We start from the raw sequence: 25,440 nt of genomic DNA, 5'->3' as shown, positions 1-25,440 counted from the left end.
CGCCCCTCTTTGCCTTATGAACCCTCTCTACGTCACTCCTTGGCGACCCTCTGCTAACTATTGACTGCAAGTCTACATCACACTCGCCCTATGTTGGTGCCGAGGCTGGTGCTCTTCATGGCCAAAGGCGCGTGCACACATTGTACTTCCTCAGAAAGCTCTCACACTCATGAATCACTGATGTGGATCAGCCTTATAGGCATCAGCGGTTGTGTGTTTAAGAAGTCAGTGTATTAGAACTATGCCGCGTATTAAACTGTCACTGAAATGGCCGCGCTACCCACTGTCTATTCACACACAGTATTACCCACATGAATCACACCCTTCATTCCACATGCGTTTAAGATATAGCAGCCTTCCTCATGTGAGATTGGGATGCACATTTGAAACGGTTTATGAAAGTCACCCTTAAACCCTTTGCTTTGGATCACTAAACAAACAACACTGTGTTTGCAACCTCTTGCTCGGTGTATGGCAACCTAACTCTCGAAAGCTGTTTGCAGAAAGCACGGCCAGGAGAGCCTGAGTTTGCGTTTTGCAGAGAGCCAGTTTCTTCTTTTAAGTATTGTCCTAAAACATGTAATAGGGCCAACCAATGAGATTCATATGCAGAAAACTAACATTTGCTGATATGTGTTCTTTGATCTAAATTGGCACATGCTGATGTGTATTGCATAAAACTCTCAAAATCATGTACCTTATTGTATTCAGGATTGCACATTTTCTACAAACATTTCCAGTGCACTCTGGTACTTGTAGCCCCTTTGGTTTATGTAGTTCATGGATGTTGTTCTTAATGTCTCAATAGGGTTATTAGTTTCTCGTCTTGTCACTGTTACATATGTGTTGCTATCTTGGATTCTGTTTGATATTTTAGTATTTTTAAAGTCAGAGTTGAAAGGAAGCAAGTGGAGAAGCAAATATAATTAAGACCGTCTAAAAGGAAACCGGTGCTGGCTGTAGGTAGAGCTATGACTGGAAAGAGTCTCTTTTTGCGTGCATAGATTTTCCAGCTGAGCTTTCACCCCTTCTTCGGTATATGGTATTTGTGATTGCTACCTATTCCTCCCTGGCAGGCAGCTACTGAGCTGGGTTTGTTAAACCGGATGTGTGCCGGATGCTTAGATTGGCTGGCCCGGGGCTGCCAGAGTCCTAGTTATGACTACAAAGTGTTTCGGACACCCTGTATGCAGTGGTGGCTTCTTAGCAGCAGCCACCGCCCCATGAGGATCAGGCAAAGCCGGCTCAAGGGGGGGATCAGGTGGTGCGGTCAAACACAGGGGCACAGCAAATAAAGGGCACCACCAGATCACACAATGCCAGTCAAGGGCGCCGCGAGCTCACACAATGCCAGTCAAGGGCACCGCCAGCTTACACAATGCCAGTCAATGACTTTCTATTAGTGAGTGATAGTGTGTTTAGGGCTGTGCAGGGCGTACCTCTGTCACTCACTAATAGAAAGTCATTGGGCCTCATTAGGACCCTGGCGAATGGGTGTAACGGCGCCGGTAAAGGTGCCAGCGCTGTTAAACTCATTCAGCCCTATTACGAGGTCCCCTAGCGGGTCCCACGAGGGGTCAAGCATGCTAACAACGGGTCCGTTATTAACGGGCCCGTTGTCAGCATCATCCCATTCCCTGGGGCATGGGGATTCATTTTTACTGGGTCCATGGAATGGGCAATTACCGGCGGCAGCCATGCGCTTAATAAGGGCACGGCTACCACCAGGGTCCTAATGAGGCCCACTGACTGACACTTTACATTGTGTGAGCTGGCAGCGCCCTTTATTTGCTGTGCGGTACCCTTTATTTGCTGTGCGCCTGCATCCCAGCGGGTGGGGTTCTTCTTGCACAGGGTGGTGGTAGCCCTGGGGCCGGCACTGGGATCAGGACAGGAGCAGTGCCTGATCTTAAGCAGGGGACGGAGCTGATCAGTGCATCACCTGTGGTAGCCACGGACCAGCGTGTAGGGACCAGACCGACGGCAGCTCCCAAAGGTAAAATTAAGACCATTTTTGGTACTAAACCTCATAGTTCGTGGATTCAGATTGTTTTCTCTGTCCTTCAATTATTTGCTCCGTCTCTGCATCTCGGATGTTTGACTGTCTCTATACCACTACTTCTCAACACCTGCTTTAATGATAGCATCCATTTAAGCTATTTAATGCTGCAGAGTAGTGATGAATTGTGAGTTAATGTGTTTGAGCATAATGGATTTTGTTTGCATTAGGGAAATACTTCATTTGGAATGTTTGCACCTTAGCGCTGCCAATTCCCCCCAATCATTCGATCTAAGTTTTATTCCAGTATAAAGAACTCATAAAACATAAGTACCATATAAAACACGGTTGCAATATAATACTAAAAGAAGGGCCGTTATTCCTACAATTCACAGGCGTGCAAGCAACACACATCACCCTACAGCAACAAACTAAGGAAACAAGGTTCCATCTGTATGGAAAGACTCTGGCAGCAGAAGAAATAAGGGGGCTGCTTTACATTGTACAAGATGTCCACCACAGGAACAATGCATCTACTTATGGGGGCTAGGAAAACGTTCATCGAAAAAAGGAAGCAGACCCTGGCCTCTGTCTTTTCCACAGGAGGGATGGACATGCGCAGATCTGCCCATTTAATAGCAACATCAAATCGTAACTTTGTCAAAGGTCGTCCATAATTAATATCCTGCCAGGCCCTCTACAGGGGATACAATGGAAACGGCCCTTATTCACACTAGTCCTAGATTATTTCGTGAGAGGTTCGGGAGGAGGGCGGAGGGCGGAGAGGTTGGGGGGGTTGGGAAGTGTGAGTAAATAAAACATTGTTCCTGAAACAGTCTTTTATAGAGCAAAGCCATAACATGGAAGCCCCTTACCCAGACCCTATGAATTTCATTCTCTTCTGGGGCATTGGGTGTATTGTACTTGACATATGAAACAGGAAACTAGACCAGTTTTCTGTAAGAGCTTTTCCATATATGATAAGCATTGAATTATATGTTCCTTATCAACAGACTTCACATCAGTAGTTTTTCACTTTGTCAAAACTGCCCTACATGTTGCGACCCTCAAACACACTGCACTGCATGTAGCCAAGTCACTCAGATGTGGACGCCCCGCTCCCTTGTGTATATCAAGCTTGGAGCTGCCTGTGGAAAGCCCAGCAACATTCCAATCAATTCCAATAAATTCGGTTTTGGCACTTAGTAGGATACTGGCATTGATTTTTTATTTTTTTTGAAAAATATTTTATTAGTTTCATAACATAAGAAAACAAAAAACTGGCATCAGTGGTAATAGGTCAAGCATATCAAAAGGTAAAGTCCCCAACTCCCCTCCACCAATCCCTCCCCTCCCCTTCCAAGACCACGGTTAGTTCTATGTTCATCATGAGTCCATGCTCGGGCCTGGGTCGCCTTCCCTGATTATCTCACCCTCCTGCGACTCCGGGTGGAGCAGGGGTACTGTTAAGGCCACCCAACGGTGTAGCTCCTCGCTAGAATCAAGTCTCTGCACTTGGATCGCCGTCTCCCATGCTGCGGTTTCGGCTGTGATCCACTTCGCAAGATCTCCCCACCATAGGGGCATAAGCGGGCCTCTGGGGCTTTTCCACCCCATCGCTATAGCCTTTTGACAGTTATATATATATAAGGTCTCTGAGCTTATTGAGGGGTTTGTTCTCCCTGCTGCGCCTATACCCCCAAGGATACATGCCGAGGGTTCGTCCACTTCAATGTCAATGTCTGCACCTAAGAGTTTCCCGGGTTTGTCCCCCAGGGCATGGACTCTTTCCGTGTGTTTGGCGTAGCTTACTTTACTTAGGGCTTCCCAGTGCTTTAGGCAGGTTTGTCTAAGTTCGGTAATTTTAAGTAATTGATCAGGGGATGGGTCAGCCCTGCCCTCGAGGGCACACAGGTCTCTCTCGGCTCGTTCCAACAGGGTTGTGATGGCTCTCTGGGCACCCCCAACTGCTGCGATCATCTCACCCCTCATGACCACCTTATATGCCTCCCAGGCGGTGCTCATGCATTTAACACTATGTCGGTTGTTCTGCCAATATTCTTCAGTACCGTCTCTTATGCGCTCTCTGAATGCTGTATCAAGTAGGGCTTCAGCTCTCAATCTCCACGTGGGAATGGGGGGTCTTGGCGGGAACACCTCCCAGGTGACCAACAGGGGAGAGTGATCGGACAGTACCCTCGGCAAATAGTGCGCGTCAACAAACGTAGACTGTTGTATCTGGCTGAGAAAAATATAATCTAGCCTGGCATGCACGGCATGTGGTGGGGAGTAGAAGGAGGACTCGCGTTGCTCCAGGTGCTGGTCCCTCCAAATATCACTGAGTTGCAACTGTTGGACTAGTTTAGAAAGTATTTTGGCCGGGGGGGAGGGACGATCGTGTTTATTGTCAGATCTATCCAGTAGGGGGTCAAGGGTGCAGTTATGGTCACCTCCCCATATCATAATTCTGTCCATATATGGGGTGAGCCATGTATAGAGGGAGTGGAAGAAGATAGTTGCGTCGTGGTTGGGTGCGTAAGTTCTCACTAGGCATAGCTCTTTGCCCTCGATAGAGCCACAAATCACAACCATCCTCCCCTCGTTGTCCGATTTAGTACTAGTAAGACTGAAGGGGTCCGTGGCGGCAATCCAGATCAAGACCCCTCTGGCATAGGAGGAGTAAGCGAAACCCACTAGGGTGCCACGTCAGGTTTTGGCCAGGGCATCTAGCTTTTTGGCAGTTAGGTGAGTCTCTTGGAGCATGGCGATTCCGACCCTGCATCTCTTCAAGTAGGATTGGACGCGTTGTTGTTTGACGAAGCTGTTCAGGCCTCTAACGTTCCAAGTAACGATCTTTGCTGTGTCGGCCATAGGTGTTACGTAGACGGACGTGTGGGGCCAGCAGGACTCGGGATCTAATTAGTGCAGCAATGCATGTCGAGTGCTTCCGTGGTCTTGGTAATTTCCGTTTGTAGTTCCCAACTGTAATAATAACTCCCCGTTTCCCACCCCCCCGTTAACTGTAAGCAACCCAAACATAGAACTAGCCTAGCGAGGTCACCCTCGTTATGACGTTATGACAATCCCGTTTCTGCTCCGTAGGACCGTGCATAGGTCTCCGGGTGCCCTACGGGTGGGTATGTACACCCCAAAAAAAGGGAAGACATTTTCCAGGGGGTGGAGTGAACTTTGACTCCAGTGTCTCCATGTTAGGATCTGATCAGCTGTGTGGAAGCTCAATTCGCCCGCCGGCGGGAGAAACATTATCTCGGTTTCCCCTTTCTTTCCTCGACATCAGGTATTTGCAGTCCGTCCATCCAGTCTCTGGCCTGTGCCGGAGTGTCGAACAGGTGTGCCCTATTGTTGTGCAGCACTTTAAGTATTGAAGGGTACAGGAGCATATAACGCAACCCAGCTGCCTTCAGTCTGGCCTTCGTGTGTATAAACTGGGCTCTGTTCATTTGAACCTGGAAGGTATAATCAGGGTAGATAGCGATTGTGGCGGAGTCCCGTTTGATTTGACCACCTGCTCGGGAAAAGGCCAGGATTACTTCTCGGTCCCTGTAGTTAAGAACTTTTGCTATCACCGGCCTGGGTGGGGCGCCCAGTGGAGGTTTCTTAGCGAGGGATCTGTGGGCCCTTTCAATGGTGAAGCCTTGGGAGAGCTTACCAGCTCCCACCTCCTGTAGCAGGAGGTTCTCTACATAGTGGGGTCGGAGCCCTCAGAACCCTCCGGCAGCCCAAGGAGACGAATGTTGTCACGACGAGCTCTTCCCTCCGCTTCCTCTGCCCTATCTTCCAAGTTCTTGACCCTTTGTTGGAGCTCATCAACGTCTCGGAGGAGGTGCGTTTTGGATTCAGTATTTTCTTTGACTTGTGTTTCGAGCACCTCAGTCCTGCCGGCTAAGGAGCGGACATCCTGGCGCAGAAGGCCCAGGTCTATGGCAACGGCATCGATTTTATGTTCCATCGTTGTTTGGAGTAGTCTGATGGCTTCGAGGAGCTGGGTGTTACTGGGTTCGGGTGTCGTCATTGCCGTAGGGTCTGATTGAACATCTGTGGGCCCTCTATTCGAGCTCTCAAGGTTCGGAGATTCGCTGGCTGCGTAAGTGTCCATGGTGGTCTGTCGCTGCTTGGGCCTGCCGTTTTTACCAGCCATCTTGTGAGCAAACAGTTCACTCACGCCGAGGGCGCCGGGGGCGCAGGTGGTAGGCCGCTAGTCAGTCACGGAGGGGTGCTTTTCACTGTTGCTGCAGGGCTCGGGGCCGAGGTGAAAGTATGAGGCTGCTTGGGTGTCCCAAGGGGACCCAGGGGTCGCTGTAGAGGGGGGAGAAGCTTCAGCCCAGTGAGGCGGGAGACAGCGCCCGCCTCAGAAGTCAAGGAAGGGGTAATACGCAGGCTGCTCGAAGGTGGTTATGCTCCGACCCCTCGCTGTGTTACAATTGTTTGGCACCCCCTTTCCATGGTGAGTGAGCAGTGGGGCCTTTAGGCGGTGATTTCTGGGCACCAAGGTGGGGCTCCGTACATCTGAGGTGGCAGGTGGCGGGGTCAGGGAGTTGCGCAGTGCCCACACCCCGTCCTGTGGGTGTAGTCAATGTTGGGTGGCGGGTAAGCAATGGCCGCCCGTGGGCACACCAGTTCTTGTGGGTGCACAGTGCACTATGCGACCGCGGGTCCTCTATCGCTCCGCTCCCGAAGCAGGGCTGGTTACCCCCCACCCCGCTTACCTTCGCAGCACCGGCCGGCCGCTGGTCCTGTCAGGGCGCCGCTGGGCTCTGCGGGGCTCTGCCGTGCTCCGCGGGCAGGACGCTGCTGGATGAAGGCCCAGGGGCCGGCCCGCTCCGTCTGCGAGCACAGTTGCTCCGCTCCTCTCTCTTGACCCCGGTGCAGGCTGGCTGGCTGCTCTGGCTCCCCTGTGCGCTCCGGTGGGCGACATCCTCTGCGGTGCAGGCGCGCTCCGGTCCCTCGAGACTCAGGACGCGGGAGCCGCCATTTTAGTTCTCCGCTCCGGCACTGCTCACTCGGCGTATGACGGCGTTAGTTGTCCCCAGCCGTCTGAAAGACGGATCAAACGATTGCGGATGGGATCCGGCGACGAATGGTGCAAGTTGCAAGGTTTAAAAGCTAGCAGAAAACATGAAAAACAGCTTATGATGGCACATCGGCGCGGAGCTCACAGGAGACACGTCCGCTCTACATGGCAGTTAGCCACGCCCCCCAGGATACTGGCATTGATGTATCCCAAATACCTGCCCTATATAACCCTACTACTCTTGGCTGCATCTTTGTGCAAATTCCACTTGGCCATTCCCAAATAGTCTCTCCGGAATTCGGCTGTTGACAAATTGTTATTGTGCATCCCCTGAAATCCTATGAAGAAAGTTTCAATTAAAGTTAGTGGCTCAACCTGGGCACTGCACTGCCCTTCATTTTTTTGTTGGTACATATGTGTAACATTACCTGCAGTAGTGGTCCCCCAAAGTGCTTGCTCAGCAAATTTAACTAGCATTGGAAACGCCAACAGTTTTGGCTTTTCTGTAGGCATGGGAGTAGCTTGCCTGACACTACAAGCCAAAACTGTTGGCTTTGCTAATGCTTGTTTTTAACAGGACTTCATTAAAGGACACACATGGATCTTATAAATCGAGAGGCAGACCTGGTTGACATTTTTATTACACCAGTTGCGCGTTCAATGCTCATATTAAGTCATTAGCTCTCAGAAGACTGCTTTACCCGCAGGCATTTCGAATGCAAAGTTTGATGGTAATGCTTGAATAAAGAGAGCTTTAAGAGTTCCCATTAGGAGCTGTTTTGGGTGGGCAGGGGCAGGAATTGGGTGGGAGTGGCCATAGAGATCAGCATGGCCATGGGCAGTCAATGGGTGGGTAACAGCACCTACAAGCTTTGTGTCCCTCCCCAAATGCCATTTCTCGCTATCTATGCTCTAATGCAATAGTTCCGGCTTATAGGTAGTGCTAAAGCGCCACCTAACAGCCCAAACTCAAAATCACTGCATTTGATTGAGGCATTAATATGTGTTGGCCATTTATGTCTGGCGTCCTTGACATTAGGGCAGCAAATCAAATTCCCAAATAGTTACATTTATCTACCCTAGATTTTGCCTCTTTGTTTTAAAAAAAAAAACAAAAACCGAGATGGCCCTCATTATGAGTTTGGCAGTAGCACTTCTGGTAACGTCAGAAAACTCAATCAATCCAAACACTATAATTCAGTACATGCCATAAAAGATTTGATCACACATGTAAATCAACAAACATCATACCAATATTTCATCTCACAATGTTATAAATAGCTGACAATTCTATAATTCTGCATATAAAAAGGTAAAAGTTGAACGTTACCATTTTTAAAAAACACTCAGTATCCCAGGAATCCCCAAACCTCTCCTGAGACATTAACAATCTCATCGACCAAAGATCCAACAATGTCTCATGCGAGCAAAAGCATCCCCGCCTGCTCTTAACAATCATTCGTCAAGCAAAAGTCAATCATGCCAAGGCCCAATGGGAGCAGTCTATTCCAGCTAGTCTGCTTTCTAATTCTTTATGCTATGGTTAGATATTGCGACACTATGGGGTCAGCAATAATTTAAGATTAAGCAAAGCAGGATTACATGTTCTAAAACCTGTTGCTTTTAAAATAGGTAACCATGTTTTCTTATAAATATTCATATATTTAGGACGAAACAAAGTGGACCATAGACTCCATAATATTTGGGCAAAAGGGGAATAGAATTGTAGAATCACGTTGGCCATTCCAAATAGCCAAACATGTGCCTAATGGGAACAGATAATATCTAAAACAACTTAATAGGTGTCTATCCTGAACCTTTGGAATCCAGTTGAGTTGCTGCACACAGATATAGACGGTTGTCATGGCCTAATGATCTCTGCTGCTTGTTTTCAGTAACTCCCAATCCTCCCTAATCGAACTCCATATGTGACATCACACATGTATCCTTCTCAGGAAGGATGCCAGGCGGTGGGATCCTGAAGACCGATTCATGGCTAGAAGAGTTTTCTTGAGTGCAACATGTTCATGGGATTTTGGTCGAGTGGTTTCATATATCCCTCGGAATCCGCTGAGAGGATATTGCACCCGTGTTGATAGAAATGGAGTGGCTCAATATCAGTTTTTTTGACCAAATAGGTTCGACAAGAAACACATTGAAAAAACAACTGGGGATGAATGAACATAAAACCCTGCCCACAGGGCTGAGCTGTTCATGAGGCCAAAGCCGTGGAGAGATCCATGAGCGGTAAAACGGTGCAGTATATTAAAAGTCATATTTTTCTATGATCAGGTGTACATTTAAAGGCAGTTCCATGCCTAAACCCTACTTCTGATCTCATCAAAATATTGTCAGACTCTGCCCAGATCACAAGCCTAGAGAACACAAGTCATCAAAATGTATTAGTAGCAGTATTCAGAAGTGATATTGGTCGGTCAGATTTCGGGTTAATGCAATCCCTCTTTTAAGTAATATTACTATCAGGTTTCTGTGCCAGCTCTCTGGTGTAATGATGTTCATTATTCTTGCACGTATAAGTCAATCTTTCATTTAATTAAATACATTGGTATTGAATCAGGACCCAGGCTCCTTTGTGCTGCTTGGGCCATTATCACATTCGTCACTTCGCCTAATGTGAATTCTTGATTATTACCATTAAGATATGATTGGCAATATCCTCTCCTGCAGCGAGTCCATTTTCCTCTGCGACCTTCGGGTAATAGATATATATATATATATATCTGAAACATGGGCAATCCATAGTGGACGAGCGGTATTCATTGTTTGTCACTGACATTTATTAAGGTTTTTCCCCCTTCCTGTTGACAAAACGTCAGTATCTCTATTCACTGCTGCCTCCTCCAGCTGTAACCATCGGCCAAGAGCTCAATCTTTCTTTTCTCTGCACACACTCTCTAGAAGCCCATCTTCTTATTAACAATCTCCTCCTTGTTCCTTTTGTTGTTGTTGCTTTTAAGCCTTTAGTCGATCTGCTTTTGCCTATTTGCAACTAGGATCTAACCACCCTATTTCTTTGGAATGTCTTTGGTTTGACACAGTCAGTGGGGACTTGGAAAGTTCGTCAAACAATGGCAGTAAAGGCAGTAAACGTCTTCAAAACAATATTAATGGAACATTGACTATCCAAGGAAATCATACTTTGCTCATATGCGTCTTTCAATATCCTGAAGTTGACTTCCTCAGGAATAAATGAGACCCACTTCAATGCTCTGTTGTTATTACTGAGTACATCATATAGTGGAATATCTAGTAATAAAGTATCACAAGAATAAGGGGAGAGCGAAAGCACACCTCGACTATTGATAGTACAGTTCTGGTCACTTTCGGATCTACTTCTTCAAAATCATATAATAGATACCAGTTCATTCCCCTAATGATTCAGTAATCAATTGTGGAAATAAATCTTGCATTCCGGAAAGTCAGTTGACCTTGGCTGTCCTACTCACATAAATGGAATTGCAAACCCTAATCATCAACTTGTGGATCACACATGTTTGCTTCTGGAATGTTCCAAGCAATGACCCCCGAATTGCCCCCAAATTGACCATTGCATTTGTGTGCTGCTGCCGCCCTGCAACACGGGGTTATGCTACATGTATTTTCCCCACAAATTGACCATTGCATTTGTGTGCTGCTGCCGCCCTGCAACACAGGGTTAGGCTCCATGAATTTGCCTCTGAATTAACCATTGCATTTGTGTGCTGCTGCCGCCCTGCAACATGGGGTTAGGCTCCATGAATGTGCTCACCCTGTACTTCTCCTTTGCACTTTGCGTGTGTTGTATTACTTCTGTACGTTCCTTGCTGATGGAGTCACCTTCATGCGCTGCCTTTCCGTAACCCAAAGCACTGCAACCAATCTCTTAAGCCCAAGTGCCTAGATACCTCTGGGTTTTGTGCGCTATACAAGTAAATAAATAAAAATAAAATAAAATACAATGACCTGTTCCTTATGGAAGAGCCCTTTCAACTGACTATTCTCCAACTTAAAGTTAGAATCACTCCCATCACTAACCATTCAGTCCTTCTAGAGCTCATGATATCTTCAGCAATTGCCTGTTCCAAGGCGCTGAGATACCGGCAAACTCATTTCCTGTTACCGCATTCTGTAAGCATGCAGTAACATGAAGGGTCCACGTGATTTCGAGTCATTTGGACCCTTGTTATTTCCCATTTGGCAGTCCATCACACTCTACTGGGGACATGCGATATTACATGAAGTAATCCCACATGGGAAATGCTTCTCTATGGAGCAAATTTTCTCCACACCAAAGCTGCGGAAATAAAAAGTTTGTTACCGAAACTCGTGATTTGGTAGACTTGTAAAACATCTGGTATTCTTAAAGACCGCCAACTTTCTAATCGGGACCTCTATACTTCAACCTTTAGCAACATGTCATGAAAAAGACACACACTCCAGTAAGCTCTGGAGAGAATTTGCGGTTCTTGCTATTAATTCCTACCCTTGGTATATCAGCCCCAGTCAGGGGGACCAGGTGAGGCTCTAACACGAAAGTGCAAAGGTTGAAAAAAATGGCGGAATCACACAACACTGTCACCCCCCCCCCATTGAGAAACAGGATGTGCAGTACACCTCTATCCCAAAGCTTAAAGGAGCAACTGTCCCATAGAAAATCTCAGCCTACAATAATATAATAATGTGGGGAACCCATAATTCAGATCCATTTACGAAATCGAAGGCTGTGGAGAGATCCACAACGTCCATATATAAAGGGAGTTTTTTCACAAGTATATTTATTTATTTATTTATTCATCAGATGGTGTATATTCAAAGCTTGTTCTTCAGAACCTTCTCCCTTAACTAAGTCATACTGGGTCTCTGACATAATAATGTTCTCCGTTGTCCAAGTGATGAGCATATTGTAACTCTGTTTGCCAAATAGCTAGGATGAGTTCAGGGGTGGAATGCGTCCATGGGATGTAAAAGCTTATGTTGCGAGTATTTTATAGATGGGAACCCCCAACTAAAAAAAGGCATTAAATACATCTCTGTTAATCATATAAGGGGATGCAGTTTCACCAGGGATTCCATTTAGGGTGGAGCTTTTATTGGAAGCCTGTGATGGCAAGTGTACTACTATTGGTTCCATGTGTTAATTTCACCGCAAAACTATTGCGATGCAAAAATATCGCTATATTTTTGCGGCGAAATTCACACATGGACCCTGCGGGGGCCAGCCCCGCAACCCCCACATCTTTTTTTAATGTGCGGGGGATACCCACGCAACCCCCGCTCCCACATAATATCCCCCAAAAATATTGCCTATGGCGAACCAAACGGCCATATCTACGGCGATATTTTTGTTGGGGATATTATGTAGTAATACCCCACTATTGAGTCATTAACTCCCGCTCACCAAGGATACAAAATGAGTGTCCCCTTTTGATGATCACGAGCCCTAAAATTGTACTGTTTTTTTAACTGTTTCCCTCAATCTTCTCGGGAGACTTTAGCACGGAAGGCAAACGAGTCCGCTTTATCCAAAAGGCCATGAGCAACACGTTTCCAAAATGTTTTACTATCCTTCTTAGGTGTGGCTTCTTAAAAGTCGTCTCATGACTTTGCCGCAGCTTTTTCTCTTTTTTGGGCACTGTCACAAAGTCCAGTAGGGTCAAGATAAGGGCAACACAGGAGGTAGGGCTTTGAAGCACAGAGCAGGCTCATTAAGGAACGTGACACAAGTGGGGCAGCTAAGGGGAGTGTAACTTAACAATGGCTAGTCATCGTGTGGAAGTTCAAATACCAGCAAAGTCTCTGAGATTAACAAAAATTCTCTGAGTTATGTAACCAGCATTCGGTGTTATACTAGTGGCATAGTGACTTGTCAGGGTGTGTAAGTCAGAAAGAACCATCAGAACTCTTAGAACGTTCAGATACCACCCACATTGGACAATCTGTAGACCACATAAACCGTTATAGCCCGTAGTCTGTTCTGAACGCTAAATTGCTAGGCTACCTACAGCAAGGAGCTCCCCCTCAGTCAATGATATGATATGATATGATATGGCATTTCTAACGTGCCTATACACAAGTGTTTCAAGGCGCGACGAGGCAGGGAGGGGGGAACAAGGGGAAGACAGACATCGATCCTACTAGGCCAGGTGTCATTCAGACCGCGCAAGTGCAGGGGTAGGGGGAAGGGAAAAAGTGCAAGGGGAAGGGGGAGGGGGGAAGTGCAGTACAAATAAGTAGAATAGAAATAAAATAATAAATAAATAGGGCCAGCTGGTGGCAAGTGCAAGTTAAGTGCAGACAAGTGCTGGGGGGGGGCTGTAGGGATACAGAGACAGTCCCGCAGTGCAGGGGTTGCCAGGGAGGCAGTGCAAGTGAAGAGTGATTGGGCCCAGGACCGAGGTCGGTGAGAGTGGCCCAGTTGCAGAATCAGTGCAGTTTAGGTGAAGAATTTAGCAGGGGAGAGGGAGAGAGAAAGCAGAAGTGAAGAGGAAGGTTTTGAGGTGCTTCCGGAACCGGAGATGGTTCTCCTCAAGTTTCAGGGAGGCAGGAAGGCTGTTCCAGAGGGAGGCCCCTGCCGCGGAGAGAGATCTACCCCCAGCTCGTTGCTTCGAGAAGCGGCTGACCCTGAGGGAGTTGGAGACGGATGAGCGTAGGGCTCGGGAAGGAAGATATTTAGGAAGAGCGAGTTGAAGGTATTTAGGCCCTAGGCCCCAGAAGGCCTTGTGGACAATGCAGAGGGTTTTGAACTTAATCCTCGCAGCCACTGGGAGCCAGTGTAGAGATTTCAGTCCTGGAGAGATACGGTCCCTGGGCTTGAGGCCAAGGACAAGTCTCGCAGTACTGTTCTGGATGAGTTGCAGAGGGTGAGAGTGGAGGCGGGCAGATTAAGATAGAGGCTGTTACAGTAGTCCAGCTTTGAGAGAACCAGGGCTCGGGAGACAGTGAGCTTCTGGGGGAAGGAGAGGAAGGGAAGAATACCTCTGAGGAGGTGCAGCTGGTAATGTGACTTCTTAGAGACGCCAGATATATGAGGAGAGAAGGAGAGTGTGGAGTCGAAGATGACCCCGAGGTTTTTTGTCTTGCAGGTAGGAGCAGGAAGAGGGCCAAGAGAGGCCGGCCAGATAATTTGCAACCATTTCCATAGAGTTATATTTACATCATATATTATCAAGAACGATATGGATACATGGGTTTGACTAGCATTAAATACCCCACCCTTCCGTGCCCACACAATTCCATTATTACCCTCGATGCGCTTGGGACTTCAAGTCAATATTCAAGGCTCATAACGCCCAGAACTGCCATTAGACCGGGTCTATGAAGCTTAATTTGCACTTGTGGTGGTAGAGCAGTGCCCTGAGACCTATGGGCGTCTGGCGGGTTATGAGAATTAAATACTAATAATAATAATCAGCTTGCTCAGTTTGCAGGCTGAAATGAATGATCCAGCCCCCACCCATTTTGAGTGAGCCACGATCTACCCCCATCTGCCCCTGTTTCCCTCCTGGGACTTCCCCACTCCCTGCCTAGCCCCCGACCGCTTACACATGATGTCCAGCCTTCGAGGGACCTTTTTCGAGCTGTTTTCTTTCTAACCTGTTTTTCACAGGTGTTTGTGATTTTGCCATGCACTAATGGCGTCACAGACCTGGGGGTGGTCTGTAGTAGTAGTTACCTTCCCTTACCCAAGCTATGTTCTCTTAACCCTACCTCAGACCCATAACTTGGGCCGAATTCACCCGTTACGGTCCTTACCCATGCTGTGTGATGTCTGACAGTGGATTCTGTATTTTTACTAACGACCTGTGCTCACCTAAAGAAAGTAAGAATGAAAGGAAACACGCACCTTGCTGTGTGCCACTGACCGAGGGCGTTGACGAGGAACGGTGTTCCGCTGGCAGAGTGGAATTGGCGTCAAGAATGTCTGTTTTGTTAACAGAGACAGTCTTTACTGTGGTTTCTTCATTGCTATCTGCAGAACAAAAGTGACATGGTAGGGATTCTTAGGGTGGCTTGTAAATCAGCATAATTACAATAGCACAACATTCAGAAACACCCAATCACAACATTCTTTATTGTGATGGAGCAGGTCCTTCGATTTTTCGGTGGTGTGATAAAACGTGACTTAGACTGAGGTAACTCAGCACGTGTCTGTGTGGTGCAACACATTTGTCTCCCAAGCACTGGGCCAGGTTTTGAATCACCCTGCACATATGCCAACGTGACCCCCTCGCTCATGGAGTGAAGGATGATGGAAGGTAGGAGAGGCAACTTGTGGTGGCCCCTGCCCTGATGCAGGTACTCGGGGTACCAGATTGCTGATGCGTGCGGACGGGAATTAGGGGTAATATTGTCAGGGACACCGATCAGGAGCAGGTCTGGACTTTTAGTACGTGTAGGGCAGCGCGCCGACCATGTGTTGAGGGTTAACAGCGCTCAAAGGTTTGGTGGAACAACACCTATGGACAGGGTGCTGGTTCCAGGTTGCAGGTTAGGACAGCACTGCTGAGTGGACAAGGAACACCTCTCCCAGGATGTCAAGGGACGTCCTGAAAATCAGTTGATACAAATGAAACAGATGATTTCAGATTTGAAGTGCTTGGAGACACAAAAGGAAGAAATGAGGAACAAATGCGAGACGTGCCTAATCTCGGGCAATTTCAAGACAGGCGATAACCAAAAGGTTCAACATTCAAAGAGGATCTGATGGAAAAATTAACCGTCCCCAGTAACCCAGAACTAATGAAATTAGTACGTACTCACAACAGTTATCAAATGACGCAACAACATATTGAAAAAGATTTCCCTCTTTTCATTGGATAAACAGTTGACTAAACTGATTCCAGTAGCTCTGAAACACATTTAAAGAGGAAGTCGAAGTATGAGGGAGCCACCACATTAAGCCTGAAAGACAACCAGATAACTGCACCATACAAAGCAACACAAAAGAAAAACACTCATCTGCGTCTTAAATGTATAAATCAACATGATTAAGAAAGACAGGCACCATCATGCGCCATCTTGAGACTGGAAGAAGATATGCTAAGAGAAATTTGCGACTTGTGATATAAGCAGTGTGATCTATGGAATGACATAAAAGTATGCAAGCGTGTCCTGGCGGGGGACCAATGAAGACATGAATCTCTGTAGCTCACAGCACTGGGATGAATAAAGCAAAAACTCATCCGAAATAACTTTTAAAAAAACAATATCAGCCACCTGATGCTCGGGTTGCGAGACATAACCTGGATTTGGACCCACTGAGCTCTGGAGCAGATGAAGGTATTAGCCAAAAGGATTCGAGCCCTGGTGGTCCCATTCCGATACTAAAAGATGGCGGACCTCGATTGATAATCCGCACGACTGTGAGTAGGAATAGCTGGTAGCAATATTGGGGCACAGTAATGCAGCAGATCAGGGTGGCAGTAGTGGAGAAGAGAAGCTCGGAGCGCCACCCAGTCGTCAAGCCAGGATCGAGGAGACCGTGCAGAACAGGTGGACCAAGTGACAAGGTCGGTGATCAGTCGGCGGAGGAAGCTGATCTTGGGGTGAGGGGAGCATTAGATGATCTGGAACGAGGCTTATTGCCTAACAGTGCTCCGGTGGGGTGCATTCCCACCACCTCTCCTCCCTCCTCACCTGCCTCCATGCTCGGAGGACACATACAGTACCTGGCAGACATATTGGAGCATGGAGCCGAAGAGGGATAAAAGCCACGGCATGAAGAGGGAATTACCGGATTATCCCCAGAGAGAGTGTCTCCAGGGCTCAATGGGCCATCCGGGGCTGAGTGAGAGAGAAAGGCTGCCCGGGAAGGCATACCCCTAACAGAGACAGGGAAAAAGAACCACAGGATTTCCTCACTTTTGCTCTCTGTATTTCCCTCATAGGTCGAATAGTCACAGATCGAGTGGGGAAGACTTACCCCCCCCCTCACAAGACCTAGTGCTGTGGCAACGAGGATATTCAGACCACTATTTGTACATTGAGAGCTATGTCCTTTACTGAATGCAAACAAACATTTACCCTCTCAGAGTCAGCCAAATATGCTTATATACAGCTGCAGCATTGGATTGGTAATTCTAAAACAACTCAGGAGGGAATTGGGACACCATGAAATTTGAGGACTTGTTTATCAGGGACCCACCGGATCGAAAGATATCTATACTATAGAAGATACATGCAGGCCGATTCATGGAATAAATGTGCGCCGAAAATTCCGGCGCAGAGGGGCCTATACGTGCGCTGCGCCGAAAAATAGCGAAAAGCGCAGGGAAACCAGCGCACGTCGATTCATGGAAGTCCGTGCGTAAGAAAAGCATAGGACGTGCGCTGAAAAAGTGCGCGGCGCACGCCGGCGCACAGGTCAACCAACGGCGTGCGCCACGGCCACTGCGCTATCACTCCGAGCGCAGCGCACAGCTCTAAAGTAGGCGGAACACAGGGCGGGACACTCGGAATGGGGAATAAAATGGGGCACAACACTCGGAATGGGGAAGAATGTGGGCGGCACGGGGAAGTACAGGAGGCAAGTGCGCGGAACGCCCACACGCTCTCCGGCAACACGTATTCATGGATTCGAACAGGGCAAAACAGCGCTCGATCAAACCAGCGCACAGGCCCAAAAACGTACGCCACAAGTAAGCAGGCGGTAGCGTCCCGACGCACTCAACGAAAGTGCGCCAAAACCTGCGCCAACAAATACCACCCACATACAGCAATGGGCCATACCGTGACCCCAAAGGACTAATGATGTGCAAAGGTGTACGCCATTTACACGGACACCCACTGTTCAAAAATTCGCGCGTGTGTGTACAACGGGTTGCGCGAGAAGTCACTCGCGCGATTGCCCTGGGTACGTGTATCCCGGGGTGCGGGGAAGTCCCACACGCGATTGCCCTGGCCACGTCGATACCAGGGGTGCGTGTGAAGTTCCACACGCGAAAAGCCAGGGTACGTCATTTACAGGGGTGCGCGGGAAGTTTCACACGCGAAAAGCTAGGCTACGGGAATTCCAGGGGTGCGCGTGAAATCCTACACGTGAAAAACTAGGGTATGTCATTTACAGGGGTGCGCGGGAAGTCCCACACGCGATTACAGCAGGGTACGTGTATTTCAGGGGTGCGCGGGAAGTTCCACACGCGAATAGCCTGGCCGCGTGTATTTCAGGGGTGCGCGGGAAGTTCCACACGCGAATAGGCTGGGCGCGTGTATTTCAGGGGTGCGCGGGAAGTTCCACACGCGAATAGCCTGTGCGCGTGTATTTCAGGGGTGCGCGGGAAGTTCCACACGCGAATAGCCTGGGCGCGTGTATTTCAGGGGTGCGCAGGAATTTCCACACGCGAATAGGCTGGGCGCGTGTATTTCAGGGGTGCGCGGGAAGTTCTACACGCGAATAGCCTGGGCGCGTGTATTTCAGGGGTGCGCGGGAAGTTCCACACGCGAATAGCCTGGGCGCGTGTATTTCAGGGGTGCGCGGGAATTTCCACACGCGAATAGGCTGGGCGCGTGTATTTCAGGGGTGCGCGGGAATTTCCACACGCGAATAGGCTGGGCGCGTGTATTTCAGGGGTGCGCGGGAAGTTCCACACGCGAATAGCCTGGGCGCGTGTATTTCAGGGGTGCGCGGGAAGTTCCACACGCGAATAGCCTGGGCGCGTGTATTTCAGGGGTGCGCGGGAATTTCCACACGCGAATAGGCTGGGCGCGTGTATTTCAGGGGTGCGCGGGAATTTCCACACGCGAATAGGCTGGGCGCGTGTATTTCAGGGGTGCGCGGGAAGTTCCACACGCGAATAGCCTGGGCGCGTGTATTTCAGGGGTGCGCGGGATTTTCCACACGCGAATAGGCTGGGCGCGTGTATTTCAGGGGTGCGCGGGAAGTTCCACACGCGAATAGCCTGGGCGCGTGTATTTCAGGGGTGCGCGGGAAGTTCCACACGCGAATAGCCTGGGCGCGTGTATTTCAGGGGTGCGCGGGAAATCCTACACGTGAAAAACTAGGGTATGTCATTTACAGGGGTGCGCGGGAAGTCCCACACGCGATTACAGCAGGGTACGTGTATTTCAGGGGTGCGCGGGAAGTTCCACACGCGAATAGCCTGGCCGCGTGTATTTCAGGGGTGCGCGGGAAGTTCCACACGCGAATAGGCTGGGCGCGTGTATTTCAGGGGTGCGCGGGAAGTTCCACACGCGAATAGCCTGTGCGCGTGTATTTCAGGGGTGCGCGGGAAGTTCCACACGCGAATAGCCTGGGCGCGTGTATTTCAGGGGTGCGCGGGAATTTCCACACGCGAATAGGCTGGGCGCGTGTATTTCAGGGGTGCGCGGGAAGTTCTACACGCGAATAGCCTGGGCGCGTGTATTTCAGGGGTGCGCGGGAAGTTCCACACGCGAATAGCCTGGGCGCGTGTATTTCAGGGGTGCGCGGGAATTTCCACACGCGAATAGGCTGGGCGCGTGTATTTCAGGGGTGCGCGGGAATTTCCACACGCGAATAGGCTGGGCGCGTGTATTTCAGGGGTGCGCGGGAAGTTCCACACGCGAATAGCCTGGGCGCGTGTATTTCAGGGGTGCGCGGGAAGTTCCACACGCGAATAGCCTGGGCGCGTGTATTTCAGGGGTGCGCGGGAATTTCCACACGCGAATAGGCTGGGCGCGTGTATTTCAGGGGTGCGCGGGAATTTCCACACGCGAATAGGCTGGGCGCGTGTATTTCAGGGGTGCGCGGGAAGTTCCACACGCGAATAGCCTGGGCGCGTGTATTTCAGGGGTGCGCGGGATTTTCCACACGCGAATAGGCTGGGCGCGTGTATTTCAGGGGTGCGCGGGAAGTTCCACACGCGAATAGCCTGGGCGCGTGTATTTCAGGGGTGCGCGGGAAGTTCCACACGCGAATAGCCTGGGCGCGTGTATTTCAGGGGTGCGCGGGAATTTCCACACGCGAATAGGCTGGGCGCGTGTATTTCAGGGGTGCGCGGGAATTATCACACGCGATTTGGCTTGGTACGTGTATTACAGGGGTGCGTGCGAAGTTACACACGCGATTAGGCTGGGTGGGTCCTGTCACCCTCGACGGCCCCTGCAGGCAGCCCACAAAACAGGGGACTACCCTGCACACCTGCTCATGTCTCCCACCACCCCCACCCCCCCAGTCACCAGGGGTACCCTCCACCAGGCCCCCACTCATGTCTCCCACCACCCCCACCCCCCCAGTCACCAGGGGCACCCTCCACCAGGCCCCCAACCATGTCTCCCACCACCCCACCCCCCCAGTCACCAGGGGCACCCTCCACCAGGCCCCCAACCATGTCTCCCACCACCCCCACCCCCCACCATCCAGGGGCACCCTCCACCAGGCCCCCACTCATGTCACCCACCACCCCCACCCCCCCAGTCACCAGGGGCACCCTCCACCAGGCCCCCACTCATGTCACCCACCACCCCCACCCCCCAGTCACCAGGGGCACCCTCCACCAGGCCCCCACTCATGTCTCCCACCACCCCCACCCCCCAGCAGTGCAGGGGCAGCCTCCACCAGGCCCACACTCATGTCTCCCACCACCCCCACCCCCCAGCAGTGCAGGGGCACCCTCCACCAGGCCCCCACTCATGTCACCCACCACCCCCACCCCCCCAGTCACCAGGGGCACCCTCCACCAGGCCCCCACTCATGTCACCCACCACCCCCACCCCCCCAGTCACCAGGGGCACCCTCCACCAGGCCCCCACTCATGTCTCCCACCACCCCCACCCCCCAGCAGTGCAGGGGCAGCCTCCACCAGGCCCACACTCATGTCTCCCACCACCCCCACCCCCCAGCAGTGCAGGGGCACCCTCCACCAGGCCCCCACTCATGTCTCCCACCACCCCCACCCCCCAGCACTGTGGGGAACCTGCCAGCAGGTCCCCACACATGTCCCCCTGGCCCCAGGTCCTGACGATACACAATCATGGAAGTAATGGCCAGCATACCCAGCACAAACACCCAGGCAAGGATTGCATCCACCCACATAGTGAATGCAATCACATGACACAACCCCAATGCCAAGTATGCAAAAGAACACATGTCCGTCACACACACATACACAATGGGTGCAAGTGAATGTCAAAACCCATATCATGACATGTAAGAAACCAAAGAGAAAATAACACAAGTGTAAGATAATATAAAAATGTATTAAAAACACAAATCAAGTAAACCAATAAAACATACAACTATGTGGCAAAGTAAATAAAAGGTCCATGTCCGAGAACAAAAATGATAAACCAAAAAACAAAGGATTAAAAAATCAATATAATTTGTCCAAAGCAAAACCATGTAGTAGGAAATCAAAGAAAAACCATTACGTCATGGTGTAAACAATAAAAAAATTAAAAAATGTATCTCCCAAAATATAACAATATATACAGGAATGTTCCAGGGTCCATGAGCCCAACAGCACAAATGAAACCTAATACTAACTAATAAAATAAATATGTACAAAAAAGTGGCCATTGTCCGAGCGGTCCAAAATAATAAAAATAAATAAAGGAAACCTAGCACTAACTAACTAAAAAACTATATACAAAGGCAGCGGGCTAGTCCTGCGGCTCACTTGGTGATGCTGGCCAGGGCATCCTCGAACTCCATGTCAATGTCCTGGAGGCGGGACTCTGTCCTGGCCCCGAGGTCTCGCAGGGACAACCCCATGTGCTCACCAAAATCCCTGCGAGCCTCCTCGAGGCACTCAGCCCGCCTCAATGCCCGATGCATGGAGATCTCCGCCCTGGCCATGGCGAGCCGCTCCTCTTCCGCCCGCTGCCGCTCCGCACCTATCCGCTGGCCAAACTCCTCCCACACGGAACACACCGCCATGCCAGGGTTGCCCTGCCCTCCAGCCGATGCCTGCCCCTCTGATCTTGATGGCCCTGAGCCATGATGCCTCCCACGTCGAGCCCGCTGCTGCCTCCGACGCCACTGCCTCTGCCAGCACGACGGCATCCAGGCTGATGGTAACCACCGACGCCGTCGTGCACGTGCCCTGCCCGATGATGCCGGCACATCTTCCATCTGCTGGGGTCCACTTGCTGTGTCGTCCACCCCTGCTGGACCTCCGACTCCCAACTGTGGCAGGGATGGGATCCCCACCGAGCTGGCTGCATTGGTCGGGGCAGGTCCACAGGGGGCCATGGTGGCATCTGGGCCGGAAGACGGCAAGGAGAACGACCGGTGGATAGCCTGCACAGAGGAGGAGAGGGCCGTCAGATTGGCCAACACATGCAGGAACCCCCCGAACATGGCCGATCCCAATTGGGCCACGTCGGCACGGTGCACTTCGTGATGACGTGCGTGCTCCTCCCGGGAAGCACGCACGTCATCACGAATCACAGCCGTGCGCATCGCGACCCCAATCAGGACCTTCTCCACGCGGCCAGGGGTTACCACGTCCGCAGGTGGAGGGGAGTCAGGTGACATGGACATCCCCTCTACCTGCGGACGGGCCTGGGACGGGGCATCCCTGCTGGTGCATGGTGGTGCACTCACAGGGTCAGGGACAGAGACATGCACAGGCCCCTCCACGGTGACCTGTGCTGCCTCCTGCCCCTGGCCCTGGACTGCACCACTTGCACCAGCAGGGATGCTCCCACCAGGCCCCATGTGTGCACCAGTGTCGGCCTCCTCCTCCTCTGTGCAAACCACCAACCTGGATGGCTCCTCACCGTCTCCCGCCGTAGCAGGCCCCTGTGGGGGCTCACCCACCCCTTCCGCTGCAGCCGTGGGGGCATCCCCGCCGCCTTGCTCCACAGCGCCGTCTCCGCCCTCTTCTTCACTAGCCGCTGCGTAGAGGGAGACAAAGGACACAAGCATCAGGCTACTGTACAATGGTCCCCTAGACAGGAAGCAATAGCAGATGAGCACCACTGTCAAAGTACACTTCCATCATGTCCCTCCACAACACATGGGTCAGTCCAGGCAAAACACACACAGTAACAGGCATGGTGCATGCCATGGACATTTCCATGCATGTCCAATGGACTCTAGAAACATTCAATGATATGTAACTCACATGCATCATGGCTCATGCATATCACATGCACACACTTCACCTCAGTCACATCCATCTGGCCCCAAACACACCGAACACAGGCGAAACAAGGGTAAGTTGGGTGCGTCACTGAATCTGTGCATTGTCACACACATGTGTCATGCATCCATGGCATGCACAAGTCACAGACACGCAGGTCAGGCACACAGACATGGCTACCATATATGTACCTGGCATCAGCACCCATCCTTCACCCCCATCCATGTCCAGGTACAGAGACTGGCATGCTCTCATGTCCAAAATCTGCATAGGGCTCCCCATGCCGCATTTCAACACATGCAACAACCATGTGGGTCACACATCACTGGTCGCACATGCATTACCATGATGTCCCTGCACACATACATGCATACATGGCCCATGGCACACATACAGGCAAGTATCATAGAACCAGCACACCGCAACATGCCCTGTCTCACACAGTAATGCTTGGACACATACCGCTCAACTCCAGACGGGCCTCCCTCTCAAGGACCTGGGCGTGGAGCGCTGGGCGTACGCGTTCCAGGACCCTCTTCTGGATGGAACTCATGCGGCCCCGGCCCCCCTCCACGAGGCGCCGGGCCTTCACAAGGGTCCTGGACCTCAAGTCCTCCCAGCGCTTCTTGATCTTCTGGACGTTGCGGGTTGCCACCCCCTCCGCGTTGATGGCAACCACACAGTCGGCCCAGATCCTCTCCCGTCCTTCCTTGCTGGCGCGGGACGATCCAAAGAGGGCATCATACTGCCCCAGGACATGCTCCACCAGGACACCAACTTCGGTGGCAGTGAAGCTGGTGCCCCTCTGCCCCTCTGGCCTGGGGTTGCCACTGGTGCCAGATGTGGAAGTGCCCGACATGGCAACCCCAGAGGCAGGTGTGTGTGGGCAACTGGGTCCTGGGGCTGGGCTGTGGAGCGATGTAATCCCAGTTGGGAGTCTTCAGTTCCAGCAGGGGTGGACACAGCAACTGGACCCCTGCAGATGGCTGATGTGCAGGCACCAAATGGCAGGGCACGGTGGCAGCAGGCAGGCAGGCAGGCAGGCAGCAGCAGATAGCACGTGGGAGGCTGCTCGGGGCACTGGGGGGCAGTAACTCGGCCTTCTGGGCAGGAGCGTGGTGTTCCGTGTGTTTTCGGGTGGCCAGCTTGATACGGAGTGATTTGGCACGTGAAAATCCTGCACGTCAGCGTGAAATCCGAGGAAAGGCCCTTAGCGCGTAAGCGCGTCAGCACGCATAAGCGATTCTATTGGACCAGAGTCCCTCAGCGCGTAAGCGCGTCTGACGTGACCCGCACGGGCGTTCCCCACTCAGCACGTGATGACGGAACACACGTGGAAATACTGCACGTCAGAGTGTCATCGCGTGATTGGCCTATGTACGTGTATTTCATTGCGTGTAATTGGACAAAAGTGCGCGTACACGCGATTGGCCTATGTACGTGTATTTAATGGGTGCGCGGCCACTTACACACGCAAGTACGTCAGCGAACCTGTATCCCGTGGTGCGTGTGAATTTCCACACGCTATTGGACTGGGAACTGGATTCCAGGGGTGCGCGGGTCACACGCTGTATCCCGTGGTGCGTGTGAATTTCCACACGCTATTGGACTGGGAACTGGATTCCAGGGGTGCGCGGGTCACACGCTCGCCTAGAACACGCGCAAAGCATAAAATTGCGGACTTTAACAATAACAAGCTCAGACGCCAGGATGAACATACCGTTCCTAGCAGCAGTGGCAGTGGGCTACCAAAGGAGGAGGAGGAGGATAGTCAGGGCCAGAATATTCACACCCAGAACCAGCCTTTTCGGGATGCCTGATGACCAGGTGTATGGGAGGTACAGGTTTCCACCACACATCATACTGGACCTGGTGACTGAGTGGGAGGATGACCTCACATCACCCACCCTGTGCTCCCAAGCACTCAGCCCCCTGGAGAAGGTCCTCAATGTACTGCACTTCTTAGCCACTGGATCATTTCAGCAGACAAGTGCCATAGTGGGTGGGGTGTCACAGGCCACCCAGTCACGCTGCCTACACCAGGTCTTGAACATCATGACTGCACGCCCATCAGTCCGCAGGCACATATACCTGCCCAGAACACCTGCAGAAAGGCATGCTGCCGCCCTGGATTTTTACGGAGTGGCACGATTCCCCAAAGTGCTAGGTGCCATCGACTGCACCCATGTGGCTCTACGTCCCCCCAGGGCATCAGAGCACATCTATAGGAACCGCAAGCACTGGCATTCCATCAACGTGCAGGTAGTATGTAATGCCAAGGGAATCATCACCTCAGTATATGCCAACTATCCCGGGTCCACCCACGACAGCTTCATTTACCGAAT

The 25,440-nt window shown here is 50.9% G+C and overlaps 1 protein-coding gene across 2 annotated transcripts in view; it reads right to left on the bottom strand.

The window, feature by feature from the left end:
- Positions 1-25,440, bottom strand: part of LOC138515939 (uncharacterized) — a 671,334-nt gene that overhangs the window by 212,652 nt on the left and 433,242 nt on the right. For both annotated transcript variants that reach the window (XM_069630710.1, XM_069630709.1), the window contains one exon: positions 14,875-15,000. In XM_069630710.1, the coding sequence (XP_069486811.1) occupies positions 14,875-15,000 (126 nt within the window). The remainder of the gene's footprint in view (positions 1-14,874; positions 15,001-25,440) is intronic.

The sequence above is a fragment of the Ambystoma mexicanum genome, chromosome 6q (assembly GCF_040938575.1).
Source record: "Ambystoma mexicanum isolate Mex_15411 chromosome 6q, UKY_AmexF1_1, whole genome shotgun sequence".
Taxonomy (NCBI): Eukaryota; Metazoa; Chordata; class Amphibia; order Caudata; family Ambystomatidae; genus Ambystoma; species Ambystoma mexicanum.
The sequence above is the reverse complement of the archived record's forward strand: the minus strand, read 5'-3'. Positions and strand labels throughout refer to the sequence as shown.